Source organism: Alternaria hordeiaustralica, assembly GCF_023758085.1.
Source record: "Alternaria hordeiaustralica strain BMP 2776 chromosome Unknown scaffold_24, whole genome shotgun sequence".
NCBI lineage: Eukaryota > Fungi > Ascomycota > Dothideomycetes > Pleosporales > Pleosporaceae > Alternaria > Alternaria hordeiaustralica.
In genome coordinates, this window is record NW_026056796.1 from 27,338 (window position 1) to 52,051 (window position 24,714).

General features: G+C 52.8%; 5 protein-coding genes across 5 annotated transcripts; 4 read left to right on the plus strand and 1 right to left on the minus strand.

Annotated features, from left to right (window-relative positions):
- Window positions 1-213: 213 nt before the first annotated feature.
- Window positions 214-2,116, plus strand: J4E84_008820 (uncharacterized protein; the record flags this gene model as incomplete). The annotated part of the gene is made up of 3 exons (XM_049391389.1): window positions 214-339; window positions 547-1,730; window positions 1,780-2,116. The coding sequence occupies 3 exons, from the start codon at window positions 214-216 to the stop codon at window positions 2,114-2,116; spliced, it is 1,647 nt and encodes a 548-aa protein (XP_049240793.1).
- A 3,114-nt stretch (window positions 2,117-5,230) lies between these two features.
- J4E84_008821 (uncharacterized protein) lies at window positions 5,231-7,300 on the minus strand (the record flags this gene model as incomplete). Its single annotated transcript, XM_049391390.1, has 3 exons — window positions 5,231-5,423; window positions 5,495-7,055; window positions 7,108-7,300. 3 exons carry the CDS (start codon window positions 7,298-7,300, stop codon window positions 5,231-5,233), a joined length of 1,947 nt encoding a protein of 648 aa, XP_049240794.1.
- Window positions 7,301-7,661: 361 nt separating this feature from the next.
- On the plus strand, window positions 7,662-8,754 carry J4E84_008822 (uncharacterized protein; the record flags this gene model as incomplete). Its single annotated transcript, XM_049391391.1, has 2 exons — window positions 7,662-7,709; window positions 7,762-8,754. The coding sequence occupies 2 exons, from the start codon at window positions 7,662-7,664 to the stop codon at window positions 8,752-8,754; spliced, it is 1,041 nt and encodes a 346-aa protein (XP_049240795.1).
- Window positions 8,755-13,295: 4,541 nt separating this feature from the next.
- J4E84_008823 (uncharacterized protein) lies at window positions 13,296-15,237 on the plus strand (the record flags this gene model as incomplete). The annotated part of the gene is made up of 4 exons (XM_049391392.1): window positions 13,296-13,401; window positions 13,459-13,654; window positions 13,707-13,913; window positions 13,965-15,237. 4 exons carry the CDS (start codon window positions 13,296-13,298, stop codon window positions 15,235-15,237), a joined length of 1,782 nt encoding a protein of 593 aa, XP_049240796.1.
- Window positions 15,238-15,750: 513 nt separating this feature from the next.
- J4E84_008824 (uncharacterized protein) lies at window positions 15,751-20,407 on the plus strand (the record flags this gene model as incomplete). Its single annotated transcript, XM_049391393.1, has 3 exons — window positions 15,751-15,789; window positions 16,188-16,440; window positions 16,497-20,407. 3 exons carry the CDS (start codon window positions 15,751-15,753, stop codon window positions 20,405-20,407), a joined length of 4,203 nt encoding a protein of 1,400 aa, XP_049240797.1.
- Window positions 20,408-24,714: the final 4,307 nt, after the last annotated feature.

Genomic DNA, 24,714 nt, shown 5'->3' on the forward strand with positions numbered 1-24,714 from the left:
TCGTAATCCAGCTGCCTGTTGTCTTTCTATTATATACCTGCGGCTGACTCCTGGCGTTGTGATTTCACACGCTACAACCGCAATCGTCTGAACCCAGTTCTCGATACCTTCACAGTCGCAAACACCGCATTTGAGGATCACCATCGCAAGGAAAACTTTGCTCACGGAAATTTCACCCGGATATCGTAGCGACAGCTACATCCACCGCACAACATGTCTTCATCAACACGAGAACCATACCGCCAACATTCAAGGAGTAGCTCAGATACACATGTCCCAGACTTAGAAAAGGGCGATGCGAGACCGAACAAAGAGGAGGAAGAGGCTGTGGAAGAAAAGGTAAGCATTATCAACTTTTCACGACGCGATCTCCATCAGAACACTTCTGCTGCGATCTGAAGACCTTGACGTCAGTGTGCGACCTGTTGCGCATGACACGGGAAGGCAATCAGGCTAAGTTATCCTGGCATCGGGTGGTCGGCTACTGCACCATCATCACCAAACGTCAGTTTTGAAACACTCCGAAGAGGAGCTAACATTTCAAAGCAACCCCAAGAAACAAGCGATGATATTGGCGCAAACCTCGAGAAGCATCTCTCAAGAAAGAGCACAAAGAAGGACCAGCTCGCACCAGAGAAATACCCCCTATCCGATCTCGACAACAACCTCGTCGGCTGGGACACCCAAGATGATCCCGCGAACCCACGTAACTACACGACGAAAAGAAAGATCACACTCCTTGGATTAGTCGCCGCAATCACCTTCGTCAGTCCACTTGCCTCGTCCATCTTCGCACCCGGCATACCTTTCGTGAATGCAGACTTTGGCAACACATCGCAGCTTCTTGGATCCTTCTCCGTCAGTGTCTACGTGCTAGGTTTCGCATTCGGCCCACTCTTCCTCAGTCCGCTCTCCGAGATCTACGGAAGATACATCGTGCTCAACTGCTCCAACCTCTTCTTCTGCTGCTTCACCCTCGGATGCGCGCTCGCGCCTAACCTCGGTGGTCTCATTGGCATGCGATTTCTTGCTGGTGTCGGAGGCAGCGCATGTTTGACAATCGGTACCGGTGTCATCGCCGACATGTTCGTGCCTGCGCAGCGAGGAAAGGCTGTTTCGCTCTACAGTACAGGCATCCTATTCGGCCCTATCCTCGGTCCTATCTGCGGTGGCTTCATTGCGCAACGCGCAGGCTGGCGATGGGATATGTGGGTCGTACTCATTGTTGGTGGCCTCTTGACAGTGGCTCTCTTCGTTTTCAACAGCGAGACGTACCACGCTGTGCTGCTCAACCGCAAGACTGAGCGTTTACGCAAGGAGCTGAACCGCCCTGAACTTCAGAACATCATGACATACGAGAAGGATGCGGCGCTCTTGAGTCCTCTCCACATCCTCGGAAACGGTATTACGCGCCCGCTCAAGATGCTCACCCGATCGCCTATCGTACTGCTCTGCTCACTCTACATGTCCTTCCTCTTCGGCCTGCTGTTCCTCCTCTTCACGACCATCACACCCGTCTTCATCCAAACCTACGGCTGGTCACCCGAGATCACTGGTCTGGCATACTTAGGCATCGGAATCGGAAACTTCATGGGCATCGCTTTCGTAGCCAAGACCAGCGACGCAACCATCATCCGACTTGCAAAGAAGAACAAGGGTGTCTACGAACCAGAGATGCGCCTGCCACTCTGCGTGTTCTTCGGGAGCCTGATCCCGATCTCATTCTTCTGGTAAGCTTGTCTGTCTCCTCATCCTACTATCATTCACTAACAACCCCAGGTACGGCTGGACAGCCTACAACAAAGTCCACTGGATCGTCCCCATCATCTCCCTCGTCCCCTTCGGTTTCGGCCTCATGGGCATCTTCGCGCCCCTCCAGACCTACATGATCGATTGCTTCCCCCAATTCGCCGCTTCCGCCATTGCCGGTATGACAGCTCTGCGTTGTTTGTTCGGTGCCCTGCTGCCGCTTGCGGGACCGACTATGTACGAGACATTGGGTTTGGGCTGGGGAAATAGCTTGCTGGGTTTCCTGGCTGTGGCGTTCATTCCTGTGCCGGCGTTGCTGTTTAGGTATGGGAGGGTTATCAGGGAGAAGTATCCTGTTAAGGTCTAGATGGGGAAGAGGAACGTTTGTGTTTCGATATCATGATACCCGATAATGTATTTGTAATGTTTTGATAGCGTCGGGGTAGACATTGCAAGTAATGGAGTGAACAGACATGGTTCAGTCTCCTATGCGCTTTCCGTCTTTTGTGATACCAAGGCGCTAGTACGCGTTAGTCACCTGTCACTTCCAAGACTGACACCTCCACATACTTTTGCTCATCACTTCCTCAATACACCAAAACACCTAGCTTGGACACTCAGCCTTCGCGTTCGGTTCTTAAGGCTGCGTATTGCAGCGCTCATATGTTGAGGTTTCACAGCCTGAGCAGTATGCACGCACCAATGGTGGGATCATGTGGCTTGCACTGCCCCTCATTTGACAGACAGTCTGGTGAGACGGCAGGCTGAGAATCAGGATCCCGACTTGTCTATCAAGCATAACTCCCCACTTAGCCTGATCGCGCTGATACACCACACATCAAACTTTATCGCTGCTTCAGGGCGGTCGCGTTAATTGCCCTTCCATCCCGTCCTCTAAAGGGCGTGCAGCTTCGGAGCTTGCTGATGAGCGGGCCGATCTACGGGATGACACCAGATCCGTAAGAGCTATGAGAACGGCGCACTCGAAATCGGAACCGAAATCCTCGGGATCACCGTACGATGGCCAGAGACTTCGAAAGAACAGAATGCGTCTCCTTACTATCCATTCCAGCGGCGATATCATCGACTTAACGACGCAGCGGTACAGGATTAGTGGGAATGTCGACTACGATGCGATTTCATACGTATGGGGGACCGCACCAGCCTCGGTCACGGCCATGTGTAATAACAAACGTCTTCTCATCACTCCTACTGTATGGAAGATGTTGCAATACCTACACCAATACCAAGCGAAGACTTCGACGCGGAAGATTTGGATTGATGCTATCTGTATCAATCAAGAGGATCAGAATGAGAAAAGTACTCAGATACCCTTGATGGGCGACATCTATTCCCGAGCGGCAACTGTCATCGTATGGATGGGTCCTTCGACCCCAGAAATCGAGGTCTTCTTCGCAGAATTCCAAGACGTGAGAGACAAATTAAAGGACTGGATAGCAATCTATGAGAAAAACCCCAGCTATCGCAACCCAATCAAAGAAGAACTTCCTCATAATGTCTATGACTTTTTTGAGGGATTATCTCAACTCCTCAGAAACGAGTGGTTCACGCGGCTATGGACATACCAGGAGATATTGCTTCCAACTAGAGCAGCACTACTGTGCGGAGAAGCCCGGGCGGACTTCGATGAGTTACTAGACTTCATCATGGATGGATATCGTAGCACTTATGTTTCAGCTGTCAGAGATGTAGAAAGCGATCGAAATGAGAGCGTAATGGTATCCTGCTATGCCATTTACCGTTACCGCAGTCCAACCTCTCGACAAGAACGAACCAAGATGATACAACCTCGAGACGTTGCACTCAATCTGTACGAGCTACGTGATCGACACGTGAAAGAGCCAGTGGATCGTGTTTGGGCGATTGTAGGGCTTTTGCAGAGCGAACTACGAGATAAAGTGGTCTCGGAGGTTGACTACAGCAAACAAGGTCGGGTTGAGTACTGGAAGACATGGAACATCTTTGCCAAGGCTCTGATAAACGAACCTGGCGGAATATTTCTGTTGAATATCCCCCCTACTGTACAGCCTAGACCCTCATGCTTACCATCCTGGTGCCCGAATCTTTCTGGTAGCTCAAATTGCAGGATGACCAACAATGGGCACTGGAATAATGCGATCAATGAACGGCCTCTGTTCATTCGTTGGGCTTTGTCTGAAAAACACAGCAAGATAAACGGCATGGACAGAGTTAAGGCGATCGATAACCATCATAAATGGCTCACGAGTACCGTAAAATATGATGATTGGCTTCGGATCCGAGGTTTTGTGCTGGACACTATTGAAGAGGTCGTGGAATATGAGGAAGTCCTTGACCTCCAATACGGGTATTACGATAGTTATTCTGAAGAGCACATGATTTTATATGGTCTTGCTGTTGGCCATCATATGGATAGCTTAGATCTAGCTCGTCGTGTCTATTATGGAAAGAGCGAAGACGTTACCGATGTACCGGACGATTTCGTCATGGCGCTGCTTATGGACTGTCGAGTTAATCAGAAAGCAAGAGATGTATATTGCGAGACATTGCCTAAGTTAGCGACTTGGTACTCCGGACCCGGCTTTAATGCTACCAGGGAGCAGAGGACGTGCCAGCAGCAGTGGGTAAATATGCGGGGACATACTTTCTTCAGCACAAAGGGCGGTCGCATTGGATACGCCCACCCCGGTTGCAAACCAGGAGATCAGATCGCTGCCTTCTACGGCGGAGAGCCAATATACATCCTTCGGCAGTTGACCCCAACGAAAGACGACATCGACTCGACTGGGCAAGCATCCGATCATGTTCAGCATGTAGGCGTTGCATTCATCCCCCATCTTATGGAGCAACATCAGAGAGACGCCGCTCGGATGGGGCCCGATACTATGTTCATGATTCACTGAGAGCACTGAAACTCTTCGCTTGAACTGCGTTGTGTAAGGAGACCATGCAGGAGAGCAGGGCACAATGATGATGCACCGGGGAAAGAATCAGGCATTGCGACACAACCGTAATGGGCCAGCTGTTGTCAAGAAGAAGCGTCAGGACACTCATTACCTGCTGATGGGAAATTTGTCAAGGGAGAACCGTATTTCATATGTAGATGGAGGGTATGGCAGCGAGGGATTCTGTATACACCTTAGAGGGAATATAGAACCACCGTTATCGACTTACCAACCTATCAATGTACACACCCAAAGTCCCTCGCGAAAAGACTTTAAGTTCGAGCGTGAAGCCCACAAGGGGGAAATCAATAATCGTACAGCATCAGACTCTGAGCATCTCGATTAGGAACTCAACCAATGTTCAACTCTAGCGCTCAATGCTGAATGTCGTGCCTACAGTAGTGAGAATAATGTCTGCAGCTTGGAAGCCCAGCTCAGCTGCATAAGTGCCCGATCAAGTAACTTCCAACATGCCAAAACCACTCTCAAATTTCTGCAGAACACAACCATGGTATATCCATTCAACACAACCCCACCTACAACTTCCTACTCCTAACAAGCCCAGACTTAATACCCGTAAGTTCACCACCATAGTTCGCACTGCCCTTAGCCGCAGCCCCCTTGTCAAACACCTGCTTCATACTCTTGAGCTTCTTCTGCTTCTCCTTGTACTTCTCCTTCTTCTTGACACGCGGGTTCCGTACGCTCTTTTTGCGGTGAGGCGTCAATCTAATCATTGCGTCAGCATTTGTTCCAGAAAAGTCGGGGAAATGGGACAGGGGGATGGAAGGAAAACATACCCCTTATTCTTCTGAATCTGGTAAGAAATCATACGACGCCCATCATCGCCAACGACTTCCTCTTCAATAACCTGAGCACCTTGCTTCTTAGCGAGGGCGTAAGCTTCCGCGCGTTCAAGCTTAGTCTGCTTCTTGTCCTCTGAGCGGGCGGCAATCATATCGTAGTAACCATCCTCATCTTCAAAGTCGTCGCGCTTGGTCGCTGGCGCCTCATCAGCAGACGAAGCGCCATCGTCTTCGCCCAGCGCAACACCAGGACCAGCATCCTTGTGTTGGCCGCGCTTCTCGGCTTCGGCTTGCAGACGCGCTTGTCTGTCCTTGAGGCGTTCGCGGTGCGGGATATCGGCGTCGCCGCCCATATCTTTGCCGGCGGCGTCGCGCTTGTTTGCCTTTTGGGCGATTTGCGAGGTGTAGAAACGGAGGGACTTCTTCTTCTTGGCTTTCTCGGCGGCTTCGTGCGCGGTGAGTTCCGTTTCCTCGCCGAAGTCCGAGTCGTCTGCGTTGAGGAGGTTAAGCTTGGGTTCTGCGGTCTTCTTCTTGCGTGATGCCTTCTTGAGGGCGGCCTTGTCGGCGAGAGTATCGAGTGATGCGAGGTCCTGCTCTGTCTTTGCGAGCTTCGCGGCGCGTCGTGCTGCTGCTTCTGCTTGCGCCAGTTCTGCTGCTCGTTCTGCCCTGGTCTTCTTCTGCTTTGTGGGTTTCTTGACGGTCAGGTCGTTTTCGAGTTCCTCGGCGCTCACGTCCTCCATAGCTGAGTCGTCGTCGTCACCGGTCTCTACCATGGGATCTGCGATAGGTAGGTTTTCTATCCGCGTCCATACCTTCTGGCACTTCAGCAAGGTCTCCATAACTGGGTGTTCGTGTAGCTCAGCAGGATCCATTGCGATGACAGGCGATCCATCGTCCGTTGCAGTGGAGCCGAGTACAGCAAAGTACATGGCCATCGCTGCGAGATATGCGGCGCATGCCCGGTATTTTGTGACAGCCTTTGGTGTTGGTGGAATTCTGTCTGCCTTCCCCGACTTCGCCATTTGTGCCTTCAGCACCTTCTCGGCGGCCTTCGCGGCGGCAGCCAATTCCTCGTGTAGCGGTTGCAGCCTCAAGTATTCTTTCGAAATGTGCTCGAACTCGGGGTATCGCGTGCGCATGATCTTCATCCTCTCTTCCTCGGTCATGTTGTCCGTGATTTGAAGTTGCGGGAGCACTTCTGTTACGACCGCGCCACCTTCTGCATCTTTCTCTCCCTCCTGCGCCATCCACTCGTCCTCGTCGAAGCCAAAGTCCGCCTCTGTCATGCTTTGTAGCTGCTTCTTTTGTATGCGCCTCGCTTCAGCTTCCTCATCCAACGCATCTTGCTCCGTTTCTATCGCATCGGCGTTGTAGTAATCCTTCTTCGAGGTACCCCATCCACCAACGTCTTCGTCTTCCTCGTCGACTGGTTTGCGCTGTCCCGTGACATCATCTCCAGACTCATCGCCGGTATCTTGGTCGTCGAAATCGTCTTCATCGTCGTCATCGCTGCCGGCATCGAGGATTTCTTCGTCTGAGGCTTCTAAGAATTTGTCTAGGTCCAGATCAGCTATCGCATACCATACATATAACATCATTTGGCTAACCTTCTTCCTGGTACTTTCTCAACCTCTTAGCCGCCGGTCCTTCATCCAGCAGTACCTTGTCGCGATTGATATGGAACTCGTCCTCGGAATCCGCAACATCCTCATACGAGTTAACCGCCATCCTGGAGTCCTCCTCTTTCAGCGCTTTTGGCGCGCGCGACCCGCCACTACCAGCCTTTCTCTTTTTTGCCATGATTGCGATATGTGTTGGTGCGTGGCGTATGTGGTGGTCGCAAAGTGTCGCGGGAACTTTTTTTCGGTAAGAAGTCTTGGCTTTACCGCGGAGGTCGGAAAGTCTCCACTAGTGGAGCGGAGCTAAGCTGCAGGGCGTGTGCGTATGTAAGCACGCCGCATGTGAATTCGATACTGACACGCGATTTCACCGTACACCAATTGAGCATTGCGGTCAATTCGTCCGCGTAACCAGAGTCAGATTTCAGGCGTCCGATACTTCCTTTTGTTGGAGTTATACAGTGCCATTCCTCATGTCCCAACTGCTTCTCGGAGCGACCATTATCCTCTTGGTGCTCGTTGGAATCATCAGTGCGGACATCATGGGGTTCGCATTCTGGAAAGGCAACCAATTTCCAGTGGAGGGAAGAGTGAGTATTGTATTGAATCCTCTAACATGAACCTTACTAACGGTGCATATAGACGGTCCTACTCACTGGCTCCTCCCAAGGAATGGGCTGCGAAATCGCCCGTCTCCTCTCCGCGCGCGGCGCAAACCTCATCCTCGTCGCACGCACCGCAAAGAACCTCGAAACTGCTCTAGCCCACGCGAAAGCCCATGCCAAGAACCCCTCGACCCAACGCTTCACCTACATCGCCGCCGACGTAACCTCCGAGGCCGAGAACACGCGCATTCTGAAGGAAGCTACAGCCTGGAACAACGGACGCGTGCCGGAGATCGTGTGGTGTGTTGCGGGGTCTTCAGTGCCAGGGCTATTCATCGAGACGAGCACTGAGACGCTGAGGAGACAGATGGAGCTGAACTACTTCGCGTCAGCATACATGGCACACAAGACACTGCAGGCATGGTTTTACCCTGAGGTACCGTACAAGCCGCAAGAAAAGAGTTCTGCTCCGGAATTGCCTCGCAAGTTCATCATGACATCCTCCGCGCTCGCCTTTATGAATCTCGCAGGCTACTCCGCCTACTCCCCCGCCAAAGCCGCAATTCGATCCCTCGCCGACGGCCTCCGCTCCGAAGTCCAGCTTTACAACGCGGCGCGCCGCTCCAAGACGAGTAGCACCGGTGTGGTACCTGCACCTTTCGATGTCGATATACACGTTGTCTTCCCAGGCAGTATATTATCCCCCGGTTTCGAGAACGAGAACAAGACGAAACACCCCGTGAGCTTCGAGCTCGAGTCTTCCGATCCAAAGCAGACTGAGCTGGAAGCTGCGACGGCGGCGGTCAAGGGACTGGAAGGGGGCGATTTCATGACTCCTACAAACTGGCTTGTGCATCTGATGCGGTATGGCTCCATGTCGGGTAGTCAGAGGAACAACGTGGTTGTCGATACTATCGGAGCGTGGATTGCGACAATCATCTGGTTGGTCATGGTGCCGGATCTGAATGGCAAGGTCTGGGCTTGGGGCAAGAAGAACGGTATGAGCGTGTTCAGGCCGAATGCGCAGTAGATGAGGCTTTGTATTGTGAATGGCATAGGCGTATACCCCAGGTGACATTATACTATCCAATTGAAATGTTAGATTCGCGATCAGCCAAGAACCCCCAGGACTCTCCAGAAGTGGAATCCATCCAATCCGCTCGTGGAATGATGTCTGGCATGTTGTACCCAGGCTGATAAGATCGCAGTACATGTGCCGGTACCTTTTCAACGATAGCATACTCGCCCTTGACAAAGCATTGCCATGGATGTGGAGTCTTGAACTCTAGTGCGTGTGCATAGCCAGGTTCAACATCTTCTATATCCTCGAGATCTACAGGGACGCCAGTGACCAGAACGTCTAAGCTAGGACACCAACCACGCGCATCGAGGTATTGGAAGAAATTGCTGGCAAATACCTCTGGTTGGAGTTCGTACTCTTCCCCGTATGTGTCGCGATGGAAGATGTCGGGATAGTATGTGAATAGAATTGAGCGCAATTGCGTCATCTGCTCGAAACAGTTCTATGATCGTCAGTCATATTGCTCCAGTGCGTGAAAGAACCCTGCTTGCCAGAAACTCTGCATACTCCTCATCTTCGTCTTCTTCATCTTCGTCATCTTCCCCTTCCCATATGGAAGCTTCCATGACATCCTTCGATATTGGTAAGCGAAGATGTTCCACGTTCTGGCATATCGAAAGTAGGCGCGATAATTGATCGTCCCAATCGCCGAAAGGAAACGTAGTGTATCGATTCTGGACGCCGAGACTTTTCAATCCAGGGCCCCTGCGCTCGATCATGCGCCAGAACTTGTCTAGATTGTCCTCCTGATGATCCCAGACGAGATGCAGACTAGTAAGGTTTTCGCAGCAGTAAAGCAAATCTGAGATGGAATCCCTGCCATCAATGGCAACATACACATGCTCCAAAGCAGGGGTTCTGCCGTTGAGGCTAGACACAAACTTGTCGTAAACAGTGGCGTTCTCACAATTGAACAACGCAAGAGTTTTGACGTCACTGAAATCGATGGTGGCTGCCAAGCAGCACCAAATCTCGTCAAACTCGACGTTGTATAACTTCAGGTGGGGCAACTTCAAGAGTCTGCTTTCTGAGTCGGCGGATTCGTGTACATTGTGGTCGTGTCCCTCACCGTCGGCCCGAAAGTTTGTGAGATCTATACTCACCCGCTCGAGGCAACGGATCTGTAGATGTCGCAGTTCTCGTTGGCTACACTTGAGCAGATGAAAGATGTCTTTTCGGAGACTTCGGCCCATGGCAATGAATCTAAGTTTGCCTAGTGATCAGTCTCTATAGTAACTTATGGTGAGATGAACTAACCTGAAGGCATGAAGCTGATTCTTTGGAAGCATGGAGATCAAAAGATGCATCAGCACGTCTCTTGCATCAGCCGCACTAGCCAGGTGCTCATGGTTCGGCGGTGGTGCATCATCCGCTGGGTCACGTAACTCATCTTCGAAAGATAAGCTCCTGATGTGACGCAGGTGGTAACTGGCCCCTGCAGCGATGCATTTGAAGAATCTTGTCAGGCCTTCCTCCCTAGTGTGTAAGTAGACAGTATGGTACAGTCGCGGTAAACTGAGGTTGCGCAGGTGTTTCGACGTCAGACAAAGAGATTTAAGGTCGCGTTTCGTATGGATGTATCCGAGTATGAGTAGCTGGACCTCGTTCGAAAGAGACTGCATGACGCGTTGAGATACCTAGGTAGTGTGGAGGAGAGAGATTTTGCGGGAAGTCGCGAATGTGGACGCGACGCGCTGTTCCACTTTGTTCGCGTTGCCCCGCTGTTTAAGGAAGCCGCCAGGGGTCCCCAGCACGACGTCACGTGAGACAACCGTGCCCCTCATCCGCCCACTTCGCACTCCCATTGCGCAACCAGTCCTCCATCCCCACTTATCGCAGCATGTACATTCAAGCACTCAATATCCGCCTAAAAGGCCGAGCTTATCGAAGATGTCAAGCGCATGATACTGGAATATGTGCCACTTCCGCGTTGAACAGCACAGCGCCAAACAGAAGTTCGTTGTTACCTGATCGCATTTCTCAGCTTTCGCTCTACTCGGATCTGAAAGCGCTTTGCTTAGTTTCGAAGGACTGAAACAGCATCGCTACGGAGTACCTGTACCGGAAGATCGTGCTACACAACAGTACATATGCTCGCGATGAGCGGCTGCCGAACTGGCTCTTCCCGGGCAATGCCACTGTATTCCGGCGATGCCTTGACATCGGCGCGCGAAAGCACTTGGTTAACACGCGGAGTTTGAATCTACTAGAGGGCATACGACATGAACCAGGGTCTGGCTCAGCTAATAATTTTGCCTCCGGTAACTAAGCTGTCTCTGTCCATGTGCAGATATCAACCACTACAATACCTGTCCAGCTCATCCAAACTGCAGAATCTTGTTTACTTCGGACTACTCAATAACGACAAGTTAAACAACTCCGTGAACGAAGACGGTAAAGCGCTGGTGACACGGAGCCAGATCTTCGGCACTTTTGTCTCCACATGCGTGAACTCCAAAATGTGTCTTCAGACTCAATAACACAGCGCGCTTTCTAGGAACCGATCGAAAAGCTTAAGAAGCTGAATATGCTGCATCTTTATCAAGGCCGCAACACCAAAGTCCCTATTTTCCTCCTCTCCGCCTGAAGTGGGTGCTCGCGACATGCATCACCGACTCGCGACACGGTTTTTTTAATGGACACATACACGATGTCCCTCCCTCCAGATGCTCATAATCGCGCCAAATTCGGCGACCCTTCATTATGGGGAGGCATATCCTGAGCCGGACAGAAGGAACGCAAGTCCAGAGTTCTCATACCAAATCGTGGAGAATTCAGCGCAACAGAGTTTCTCAAAGAAGGTTGTAGAGATCGACAATGGGACCTCCCAGATCGAAGCGACAAGACTCACTCAAAGTCGACTTCGAGCGGACTTTCCAGAGCTGTATATATTTGACTACGATACCGACACTCTGGTAGCAGATCGCCTGGCCTAAGAGGTTGTATAGCATGCGATGGTTTTGGCTTGGGCCGGGAAGCGAATGAGCCTGGTTCCCGAACCAGATTTTCGCCTCTCAGGCCCCCAGTCCCATACGTGGAGTTGAGCATCTACCTCGGCGGATGCAGCTATAGAAGATGCACAGGGGCTCCAGCGTTGACCATCACATGGAATTGAGCCAAGTCAGATTTGCTAGCGTGGAATGCCCTGAACGAAAACACGGCTCGGATGCGTGTCATGTCCAGTCTCCCGGACCTGCGGACTCATGGAACCGGCGCTACTATCGACGATCACGACGATCATCCAGAGGGCCGTCGTCTCATCGCCTTTGCTAGAACATCAATACGACCGAGACAATTGCCGATATCATGGTATTTCCAGAGCTGCATCCAAGTGCGTGAAGAGACTGATTGACGGCTCAGCAGCGGAAGCCAATAGCGGTTCTCCGGAAGCGAGCCGCTGGACCCTTGCCCCAAGACAAAGTGGAGCTGCGAACCGCGGGGACAGGCGGATGCGGAGACTACACAGAAGAGAGCTGCTATCCCGAGGCTAAAATTACGGCATGAAGTCGCCATGCTCATCGCTCATGCCACCGAAAGGTTAATCCGTAGATACGAGGCATCTCAACCGCACCGAATCATGCACCTGCACTCATGGTCAAAGGGTACCCCATTGTTTGACCCCACAAGCGCGATATAGATCCTCCGCAGATCAATGGTTTCCAGATGCATCTACGTTGGACAACATCGCGGACTGCCGTTGCTGTATACATGCGCGTAAGCGCGCGTTGATTGCACGTCTCCAATTGAAGAGCGCCGCAATAAGTTCTGATTTCGATTGCAGATTCGATGCTTACCGGGCATAATGCAAGTATTGCCACGCGAGATCTCTTATGCGCAGCTATATTAGTTGAGCGTTTAGATCGTACCGGCTTGGCTAGCTGAGGCGCGATACTACATACACGAGCCGCATACCGGACGTGAGCCCGCGTGCAGCGTTTCGCTACGGCATTTCTGCCAGCCTCGCCAACGTCAACAACGTGGCAATCACAAGATTCAGGTTCACAAGATATCTGGATTGTGGCGAAAAGAATAAGCCATACAAGCACCGTTGTCTTGGCGGTCAGTCTACCAGGGCCCCAAGATTATCCGGGTGAATAGGATCGCCGCAAACACGCCAACTCATTTGTGTTTCCCAGCGGCCCGGTACCGACGATGTGTTCTAGTGCGAATAAATTACCTCTTGTGGCTCTACTGCCGCTGTTGAGTGCGGCTCGGATTTCCAGGTACCCTGGGTCTGGAAGACGGTACGCAGACTAGCAGTACCACCTCTTGCGCTCTGCTAGTATTAGGCCAATCTGAGAGCATGAGTGTCTGCTGCAGGGCGTACCGTGTTGCTAATGACAAAGGCTAGAGCTTCTCCGAGAATGTGCGCTAGGCTGTCTAGGGAACTGCGAAGCGTTTGTAGCCATGACTGAGATAAATAGACGGGAAGCCCATGGGTACCTTGTGGACAGTCGATTGACTCTGTATACCCTCCCGCCTTCGTCAACATGGGTCGCTTCTCAGTATTCGCTCCTCTCCTGCTGGCGGCCAACGGTGTCTTGGGCGCCAAATGGATTGGTGAGGTCAAGAAGGTGGATGGCGTTGACTACCAGTGTAAGCAATATCCGCTCTTCGATTTCACTGGAATGTATGCTGATTATTGAACTCCAGGCAAATGCTACTCTGACAACTCTTGCTGGCCAACCAACAAAGACTGGTCGAAGCTCAACCAGACCGTCTCTGGCGCACTACAGCTCGCCATCCCACCAGGCGCTGTTTGCTACACCAACTTCGGAAACGGAACTAGCGTCTACGATGCGGCGAAGTGTGCGGATACTCAAGCCAACTGGGCAAATGAGCAATGGCTGTATGAGCAACCTTCCTGGGGAACGCAGATGACGAAGCTAACGCAATGCCAGAACTGACCACCCCATCGCCGAGCTCTGGCCGTTCAAAACCAACAACACTTGCATGCCGACGGACGACCCATCGGGTAGTTGCACACAAGGCATGTACGGCAAGTACGTCATCATGGCGACTACAAGGGAACAGATTAAGGCGGGTGTGGACTTTGCACGAGAGCGCAACCTTCGTTTGATCATTCGTAACACTGGTCACGACTTCATGTAAGACAATCTCTTATCTCTTGAAGCACGACGGAACTGACAGAAGTACAGGGGCCGTTCGACCGGATACGGTTCACTCATCATCAACACCCACAGCTTCAGAGACGTCAAATTCCTGAAGAAGTACACTGGACCTGGGGACTGGAAGGGCACAGCAGCTATTGTCGGCGCTGGTGTCCAGGGCCGCGAGCTATTCCGACAGTGCTTCAACCAGAGTCCCAAGGTAGTCATCGTTGGAGGAGAGTGCCCAACCGTCGGCTGGGGCGGTGGCTACATCCAAGGAGGAGGCCACGGCCCACTAACCGGCATCTACGGCATGGGCGCCGACAACGTCCTCTCCTTCGACGCCATCACCGCCGAGGGCAAATACGTAACGGCCAACGCGAAAGAAAACTCCGACCTCTTCTGGGCTCTCAAGGGCGGCGGCCCCAGCTCCTTCGCCGTCGTCGTCGCCATCACCGTCAAGACCTTCCCTGAGGTCCCCACCGCCGGCACGATCCTCAACATCAACTCAACTCACACCAACGACACCGAGCTGTTTGCCAAGGGCGTCCACATCTTCCACAACCTCGCCAACCACTACAGCTCGCACGGCATGTTCGTCTACTTCGAAGTAGGCCCCGGCCCGCAACGCCTGCACATCGCGCCCTTCGTCGGCCCCAAGATGAACAAAGAACAACTCGAGGCAGTCATGGCACCCCTCTACTCACAACTCGACGCCGCCGGCGTCCCCTACGACACCCACACCAAAGCCTTCCCCACATTCTTCGAATTCTACATCGACATGTTCGAAGACGAGCCCCCGAACCAGCAATCCATCGTCGGCGGCCGCCTCTTCACCCAATCCGACATCACGGCGCATGGCGACGAAATCGCAGATGCGCTCATCTACGCCGCGATGCCTGAACCCACGCAACTCGGCTTCAACGTCGGGCATATTGTTAACCCCGGTCGTGCGTATCCCGTAGTCGACAACGCGATTCACCCGACCTGGCGCAACGCCAGTTCCTTTGTGATTACGAATGTGCTTATGACGGGGACTGAGTCGTGGGAGGTTAAGAAGGAGAGGGAGAGTTTTAATACGAATGTCCTTGGGAAGAGGTTGAGGGATGTGAGTCCCAATGGAGCCAGCTACGTTAACGAAGGCGACCTCAACGAGCCTAACTGGCAAGAAGCGTATTGGGGGAGCAACTATGCGCGTTTGTTGAAGATAAGGCAGAAGTGGGACCCGGAGGGTGTGTTTTTTACGGAGACGACGCCTGGGACGGAGAATTGGAGTGTCTTGGATTATGGGACGAAGCTTTGTAGGAAGTCGTCTAAGTAGATGGGCGTATTCTTTGCTGTTTCTATAGACCAATCTTGTCCGATACCCAACTTTATCGCTCGCCTTGAAAATGCGATGATGCGTAATCGGTTGCTTGTCGTTGTGCAAGTGTTGTGTGAGAGGTCCTTGAAACCGCCCCTCATAAGCGGAAGATGAGAGGTGACACATTAAGATCTACCCAGGCAATGCCTGTCATATAGTAGTGCTTATGAAGGATCGCCTTCGGTCGCTTTTACCTGCCGGCAGTGCGCGTACCGTGTGGCCACATCTCAGCCACAGCAGTGGCGCAAGGGCAGCGACAACGCGCTTTCAGATGGGAGGGAGAACATTCGCATAGCTGGAGATGCGTCAAAAGCACGTTTCTAAGTCTCAAACACGTCGAACAGTGTTTCCTTTAGGTTTGATGCCAACGTGGCGTGGTGAGACAAAGCTGGGGAAGGGCGGGAGCGATGACGAAAGAGTCGCGTCGAGCGCTAGCCGGTCCCAGCTAGCAGCAATTACCATCACAAGCCAATGGCTCTGGCGACGCTGCTATCAGCCATCATCCCAATTGTTTGCGAACCTTCTGCTATCCACCGCCTGTTTGTGTGCTAGCCTCGCCGCTCGCATCACTTCCGCTCCTTGCGCAACCGCCGTAAACACCCCCACCGCTGCGCCAACGCCGTCGCCATCCATCGCATTCCGAACCATCGCACCAGGCTCCTATTCACGACTACAACGCCTCCGACGCCTACACCTGATCGCGCGCCTCGTTCGCCAGGTCACATGCTCTGCGCATGCCGAAATACCCCCAGAGCCTCGTTAATGTCGATTGAATGCCTCCCGTGCTGAATCCCTTCTTACGGGCCTTCTTCCGTAGTGCACTCCCCAGCCAGTGCCAGCCAGCCCAGCACCACGTACGACACCTGCGAGTATAGGGGAGACCCAAGTACTAACATTGCCTGATATAGGTCCTGCTCGTCCCGACCACCGAAGTCCTCCTCACATCGCGCGACAAAGAATCAAACACCTCGTACATCGACCTCAGCGGCTCTGAAGACTTCCTTGCAAGCCATGTGCTGCGCGTCCCGGGTGGAGTGGGGCCGAACAATCATGTCAAGGACTCTGGTAGTTTCAGGGAGACGCGGGGGAAGGCGAAGCAGTTTACAACCGCGAATGGCCGGACGGTGATAGTCAAGGACGCTTTCATCTACAGCAACAAAGGTGCGCAGACATGGGTCGCAGTCGGGAATGACGTCTGGATGCTAATCGAGACGCAGGCTTCAAAACACTCAACCAAGCGCAGCTCTTGAGCGACACCATATTCTACCCCGACTCCTTCGATGCGCAGCCTTGGCTCGTATACTTCATATCGCGACCCCTCATAGGCACCTTCGATGCGAACCCTATAATACCGGCTACACTAGGACCGCGACAAGATGTGGGACCAGTTGCAGGACCGTCAGGCGCAGCGGGCCCGCCTGCAGGTGCCGGCTCGTCGATGCCACGGAAGAAGGAGGTCAAGTCGTTCAGCGACCTGTTGAACCATTTCCCCATGATCGCGCGCCAGATGCAACCCGGTCTGGAAAGACTATTCAGAGAGTTTGGCAAGGAGCTAGAAAAGCCCTTACCAGCGACACCATCACAGAGATCGCGGCGCTCGTCAATGAGTTCACGGCGACGCGGATCGGTATCCTCAGCAGAGACGACGCCTTTATCCTTGCACAGCAGCATGTCTCACGGTCCGAATGGCTTTGTATCGAATCTAGAGATCAGCGACGAGGAGGACCAGATGCGGAGATCGTTGGAGACGGCAGTGACAGCGGCCATTGATCTCTTCCAGATGGTGGACAAGCAGCAGCTGTCATTACTGGGCGCGACGACCGACTTGACTGGTCCAATTGTTGAGCGCATGATCGAGCGATACATTGCGGAGCAAGTGCACCACACAATCCTCTTCCCACGGATACAAGAGATACGGCTTGTGGAAGATAAGGACCTCGAGCGCCGCACACGACAGATGGTGGATATCGATATATCGCAAGTCGGAATCGACATTGGCCATGGTCGCAAGGGCAAGCAAGAGCTAGCCATACGGCTTTCGAAGGCTGTTGACATGTTCAAGAAAATGGGTGTCGCAGGCAGTCCGCAAGAGATGTTGGAGATACTCCTGGGAGTACAGAAGCACATCACAATGCCGGACGAATCGCAGGCGAGGAATATGATAAACGGAGAGCCAATGTCGGAGAAGCAGGATCATCTTCTCACCATCAACGCGGATACACTCGTTTCGCTATTGCTCATAGTAGTTATAAGGGCCCCAGTACGACATCTGCAGGCGCGGCTTTCGTACATGCGGCACTTCATCTTCATCGATGATGTCGAAAGTGGAGAGATGGGCTATGCGCTCAGCACGTTCGAGGCTGTCCTCTCATACCTCACTACAGATTCGGGCGGCCTGCGAAGAGCGAGTCGGCGGAATAGGGCATTGTGGCAGGCCACGAAATCTGGTGATCTTGCGACAATGCAGGGCATACTGGAGCCCGACAGGTCTTTTAACGCAGATTTGGACAGCTTCTCAGACGGAAGCCAAACCCCGCCAAGATATCGCCCAGTCAGATTTGCTGCAAGTTTATCAGATCTACATTCCGTAGCAGGCACGACCTTGAACGGTGACGACGACTTCTCGTTACGACCCCGAAGCCCATCTCGCGGAAAGAGTGCGCATGAAGATGGCCCTTTGGCGCATATCTTCCCCTTCCAGCGCGCTCAAACACCACCACTACCCGGTAGACCGAAGATGAAGAAGAAGGTTTCTATCACGGACACTAGGAGCATGTCGAGTGGCTCAGCACGCTCATACCATTCACGGACTACCCTCGACTCCCGCGTCAGCGCCATCGAAGGCGATGTTTCGATAGAAAAGCTGACCATGACTCAAGGCCCCGATGGCGAGTCAGTACTGATGATGGCGATTGAGAATAGACAGGACAAGGCCCTGCAATATCTGCTCAGTCTTACTGAGTACTATACTCCCTCTCTCGTCTTCGAGGACTACAACAATGAAGGCACCAATCTGTTGAGTGCAGCCATCCAACTGGGCCACGCCAGAACCACGGACACAATCCTCAATTACATCCTGGACAACAGTCCAAGCCCTCAGGCACTGCAAGCATATCTTTCGAAACCAGATGCAAAGGGTAGATGTGTAGCGCATTATCTCTTCAATCAGCCTCGACTTATCGACCGCATTGGACATCTTCTTCCTTGGCGGCTGAAGGACAAGAATGGCCAAACACCAGTGTTCGCTTTATGTAGATCGTATGATCACGACGAGTACCATGATATGGTCGACAAGGCACTACTTGCCGCAACGCAAGACCAAGATGATGGACAACCGCTACACCTCGATGAGCACGTCGACAACAAGGGCAACAGTCTGCTTCACATCATTACAGACCCTCAGCTAGCCGCAAAGCTGCTGTACCGCTGTGATTCCGACGCCAACGCAACAAACGATCGACAGTTCACACCACTCATGGTAGCTAGTAAATACGGTCGAACGGATATGGTACGGGTGCTCTTCCAAGACCCAAGAGTAGACCTATCTTACAGGGACGCTCGTGGTCTCACCGCTGTAGAGCTCGCTAAGGACGACGACGTTCGGAACCGTATCGACGACCTGGTGCTCTTGTCGAATGAAGCCGGTCCGGATGGCCGCACAACTACTGTTGTCCGGTCTTTCTTCGTCGAAGATGGAACAGTACGCCTTGTGTTGAAGTCTGGAGCGCCAAACGACAACAAGACCATCACCGTTACAACATGTCGTAGGTCATCACAGGACTTCGAAAACCTTGCAAAATGGCTCGCACAGGAACACCCCGCTTCATGGTTACCCGCCATCCAGAATCTAGCATCACCATACCTGATACCCTCTCGACCATCACGATCGATCTTACGCGACATGCAACTCCGCCTCGACGCCTTCCTCAAGATCCTCCTCCGCCACCCCACATTCTCCACCCACGAAATGGTATGGGAGTTCTTCCTCGTCCCCGACATCGACTCCTCGATGCTCGCCGAGCGCTCAGCCCGCAAAGCCGAACTCCGCGTCGAGCGCCTCCGCGAAGAATACGCGCCCATCTACGACGTGCGCGAAGTGGAGCTCTTCGTCCAGCACATGCGCGAAAACGTGCGCGCCCTACACCACGCCTCGCGCTCCGTCCTGCGTCGCGCAAATAAAGTCCGCTCCGCGTCCTCGGACCTCAACGACGCTGCTAAAATCGCTAACACAGCTCTCCACTCCCTTACCTTCCTGCCCGCCAAACACCTCAAAGCGCTAGACCGGTATACCCAGACACTGAAACAGAGCGACGCATCCCCCATGTCCGGCTTCTACTACTCCATGCACGCCATCTCCAGCACCATAACCGCCATCCTAACCGCTTTATCCCGCCCCTCCACACTCATCACCTCCATGTCCGCCACCCAGAAAGCAATCGATCGCCACAACCTCTCCGTCCGCCGCTCTGACCGCTGGCCCCTGGGTCTTCTCGACGACGCGCGCAGTCGGGTGCAGCGCGACGCCCAGGATAAAATGGATAAGAGTAAGATTGAGCTGGAGGATTTGGGCAGGGAGTTGCGGTATACGCAGCAGGTTGTGGCGCAGGAGTTGGCGAGTTGGCAGGAGGGTAGGGTGGAAATGGGGAGAGGCGCGTTGAGGGATTTGGCGCGCAGGATGTGTGTGACTGAGAGGGCGAGGTTGGAGAGTATGAAGAGGAGTGTTAGGGAGTTGGGGGTTGGGGTATCGCCGAAGCCTACTTCCCCCTCTGATCACGCTGGATTCCCGAACGGCGGGATGATGAATGGTATGGTTAATGGGTTGGCCAACGGTATAAACGCCCCTCATACTCCACTGCCTCTGGATCTAGAAAATCCGCTGGGAGTGCAAAGTAGACTGGTTGATATTACGGATGAGGATGTTGAGGAGGGGCCGGGTGGTGTGGAAGATGTGGCAAGCGAGGGTGTTTTGCTGTCGAATGGTGTGCCGCCTGCTGAGGCGTTGGTGGCGGAGCTGGATATTGATGGGGAGATGGTGGCTACGGAGAATGGGGATGTGGATGGGGGTATGGATGGGGATGTGGATGGGATTGGGGAAGTAGGTGATGGGAAGGGGAAGGGTGTGGACTGAGGGAGTGTGGGTTGAGAGGGGTTTGAACATGTATTCGATTCGATTTTTCTACTTCTTCTTCACTTCTTCGCTTCTTCGCTTCATTTTGCTTTTGTTTTTCTTCTTCTCTCGATCTGTGGATGTTCGCTTTTACTGGGCTTTAGATGGCTGGGTCGCATGTCATGATATCGCATGAATGAGTACATGAGAGGGCTCAGCGAAGGCGTCTGTCGAGTGCGTTGCAACAGCGACTAGAGGGGGGAGGGGGAGAAGTTAATAGTAATATCTCTTCTCATGTCTACATCGCTATTTTCTACTACAGTCTCTCCGTGAAGGTAGAAGCTAGTTTAACTGTCCCCGTCCAAGAAACATACACTGAGGCCTGCTGGTAATAGGTATGGCCCAAACCGCAATCTGTTGCACATCCCTTGGTCTCTTGCTAGCGCGAGTACTATTGGGAATCTTGTCCTCGACGCAGCGAAATGGATCAGAGTTTGAGAGAGCCCACTTGAGTGCACAGTAAGTTTGATTTTGATCTACTGGCCGTGCCTTTCGCTATGGCCCCTTTTCTCGCTGTCTCACTAGTCTAGATCGCCACCGCGCTGCTGCGTCGCTCTCGATCTCGCTCTCTCTGAGCTCGGATCCGATATCTGTTTTCTCTACGCTTCGTCCCTGGTATGCCGATCCGCTGTCTCAGTTCAAAGATGGGGGTTTCGACGCTAGGGGAGCAGGGGAGTGGTATGTTACATCAGTGACGTACTAGCATCATACGAGCGTGCCAGATCGGGACTTGAAAGCCGCAGAAGTAGCAGCTATGATGCTGGGTAGTTTTGGGGGCCATAGTAGAGTCTTTAGTATCTAGGTAGTCTGGACTATCCCCACGGACTCGTTTGTAATGTTGGTGGCTTGACGATCAAGCAGCACATGTCTGCCGTGGCAATCTAAAGCACGCGTTCCTGAAACGGCAAGCCGGCATCGCGTCGGTTACCGTGGTCATGGTATCCCGCTTTCTCCTGTACATCGGGACTCGCGTGGTCGATGGATAGCGTGGGTCTGCGCCATGCAGCCCTTCTCATTCCAAATAGTTGAGTGGGGTGGAGGTGGATCTGCAGGTGGTTTGTAGGATTTGCCGCGGCGTTTGTTGCGGAAAGGTGGTGGGTAGGTGGGTGGATGTTGGTGTTACACTGCTTTACTCAAGTCTTTCTGGACGACGAAGAGTGGGGTGTGACTGCATGTTCAGCGGCATGAGTGCAGTATACACGTGGTTGATCAACAGGCTCGGTAATTCGATGGCGGTGTTGTCGACTGACCCTGCTGGTAGTGCGTGATGCACGTTAGTGGCACCCAATGCACTGGCATCTGGTCAATACCACTTTCGTCATTCCAGCGTACCCATCTTGTCGGGCTAGATGACATCCTTCACTTCACCCGTCGGGACAATCTGAAACCGCGCCTCGTGCGTACATGGTGTCTGCCCAATAAGACCTTTGGCAAGCGACAGAATCGAGATAAATCCCCGCAGCAGAACCACGCGATTCACAAGCATATGCACAGTATATGTTCATGCGTACACGACAGTGGCGTAGGAGCTTGGGTATGCTTTTTGTAGAACCCGAGTGTATAGTGGGTAGCCAATCCCACGCCGAGAGAGGAATTTGATATATGCTAATGTCAAGGATAAGATGTTGTGTAAACACGTCGACCTTCTAGAAGCCTAATGGAAGGTACTATTCTGCCGGAATCTGAATCGGTGTTGGATGTTGATGGCTTGCAGATATTGTGAGGAGGTATACCGGGTGCATGAGCTGGATGTCGGTGATTGCGGATACACTGGGTGCAAACAGGGTGCTAGAAGTCGCCGAGCTACTAGAATTTGTCGGCGATGAATAGGCGAGGTGAGTGCATGTAGGACTTGACGATCGACGCCAGTACCAAACCGGTTGAGGCATGAGGAAGAGACTGATACTGGTTTGAGCTAACATCACGTGGATACGAACGCTGACCTGACGGTAGTAGACGGAGTTGGCAGCGGAGAGACGTTCCTCGGTGGCTTTGTCGGTGCGTCACCGAGATAAAGAATGCGGCCGCTTCTGCGGCCACCACTGTAGCAACACCATCAGTTCGTGGTGCATTCAGTGCTTTCGATAGCTAATTACCTGCCGCATGTAAAGTTTTCTGTTATTCTCATCGTCGATACTGGAGAAGAGCAAGACGGGACAAACCTTGCTACACTGATCGGTGTTGCGGCAAGAAGTGGCGTTAAGACATGTGCGCTTATGTAACCTTGGAGATAGGCTGCTTCCTTGTAACGATCTTGCCCTGCCTACCGCTCACCGATGCCCTGTCTGACCGTTGGAATGGCTTTCGCACCACCGGCGTACGAGCAGCCACATGGCTCAAATTGCGGTGACTTCAGTGTAACTTCACACGCACGACTGACGAAAGTGTGCCTCTGGTAGTCTTACATGTAGAGCAGCCCAGACTAGAATAACTAGACGCGCAATACGTGTTTGGAGTCAGCGGAGAAGATAGCGTACTGATGTGGTGTGCAAGCTACGTCGTCATGCAGAATGATAAGAGAGGCTTTTCTCCACGGCCAATGAGGGTTGCGAATGAGAGATGCGATCGAGACGGGGTGATCAGAGTATCTGCCTTCCTCCGTGCCATCAGCATGTTAGTTTGGAGCTTTGGGGTCGTTAGCAAAGTATCGATATTTGCTTAGCCACTTTCCTAGATTTAGTCGTGTTAATTGACCCATTCCAAGCCTGGTTTATCGTGTGGTGTGGGTACAGAACCCATGTATAGAACCGTTGGTTCGCCATCCTTCCCGCCATGCCGACATCCTACACATGCAATTAATCTAATTCGGCCAATGAGTTTCCAGACAGAACGCCTTGCCCAGCTAGTTCTGGTAAGACTAGCCTTTCCACGTACCGAAGAAGGCAGTGTCCGCACCGCTTTTGGGGCGGTTCAGAACGTGTTGTGGGGTGCCGGTACAATGGTCGTCCAAGGCTGAGGTGAGAGAGAGTGTAGATCGTGCGACGCGTCATGATGTTTTCTCATCGTAGAGTCGATAGCCTGGTGTATGTGGTAATCTAATGTTAGGCGCTCTTTCCTGTCGGTAGATGTGCGCGTGGCTATGCGCGCACGCGGCGGCATCGGCCCGCCGCGACTGTCCCGCACCGATCACAATCGGCCCGCAAAAGTTTGCCTCCAAGCTCCACCCATCCACCACAGCGCTTCCGGATCACAATGACTTGTCTCTTGGGCCATGTTCTGTTTGAACGCGAATCACTGCCCCCCTCGCAAGATGGACTGTTGAACAGCTGACCTGCCTCAGCACTAGACCGCCCTGCAAATGTGTCAGCGCTACACACTGCCGGGTACAGGAACGGCCCCGCTAATCCTTGCTATCCTGCGATCCGCACACTTCCACACTTCCCCGCCTTCCCTAATGGCGAAAGCATGTGAGTATCCAGTAAGGCTATGCTCGGCTATGATTAGTGTGCGTATGTGGCGCGTAAACTCCCACGCATCCTGCAGAAGCTGTAGTTGGGAGCGGGTGTTCGGCGAGACACGACGATGTTCGGCGAGGAGCGCGGACAGGTATCGTTCGTGGCATGTGTTGGCATGTAGCGACATCGCAATGAGGAGGGCCTGGTGATGTTTTGTGAAAGGAGGCGGGGGGCAATTTCTTCGAGATGGTGGTGATAGCTGTTCGGCATCAGGGCGACTGACTGGCTGATTTGACGAGTCTCAGAACTTACTCTCCAGCCATCGGTACGCACGCTCGTAACGTGGGCTACCCATCGCCAATCGCATCTTTGGCGATTCGACCTCCATAACCATGACGGCGTATCATTCCCTTGATCGTCCTCTATTCGATCTGGCGAAGTGCGAGCGGAAACTTACCTTGTCATTTCAAGCGCCTGGCCCAGTAATTCACAAACCTGAGCAGTCAGCATAGCCTGTTTTGATCCCATGCGCATACTTCGAAGGCGGGCCCGGCCTATGGATAAAGCTCTCGCAAGCGACATGCAACCAATCTGCCCGATTCCTGGACGTTGGGGGCGTTTTGCTGCCAATGGCATACGCACAATAGCGGTAATGCTGCATTGCGGCACGTTTTGCTGCAGTCGTGACACTATAGCGTACAGATTCGTAAAGGATCTGCGCTTGAGGTTGGTGTCGAAAAGACGACGTGCTTCTGGACTCTGTGTCCCGGTAACGGAGGCAAGCTCGCTTGGTAGGGTGCTTGGAATCATACGAGGTAGAGAACAGTTGAATCGGGTGTGAAGAAGCGAGACGCAGAAATAAGGTAGCTAGAA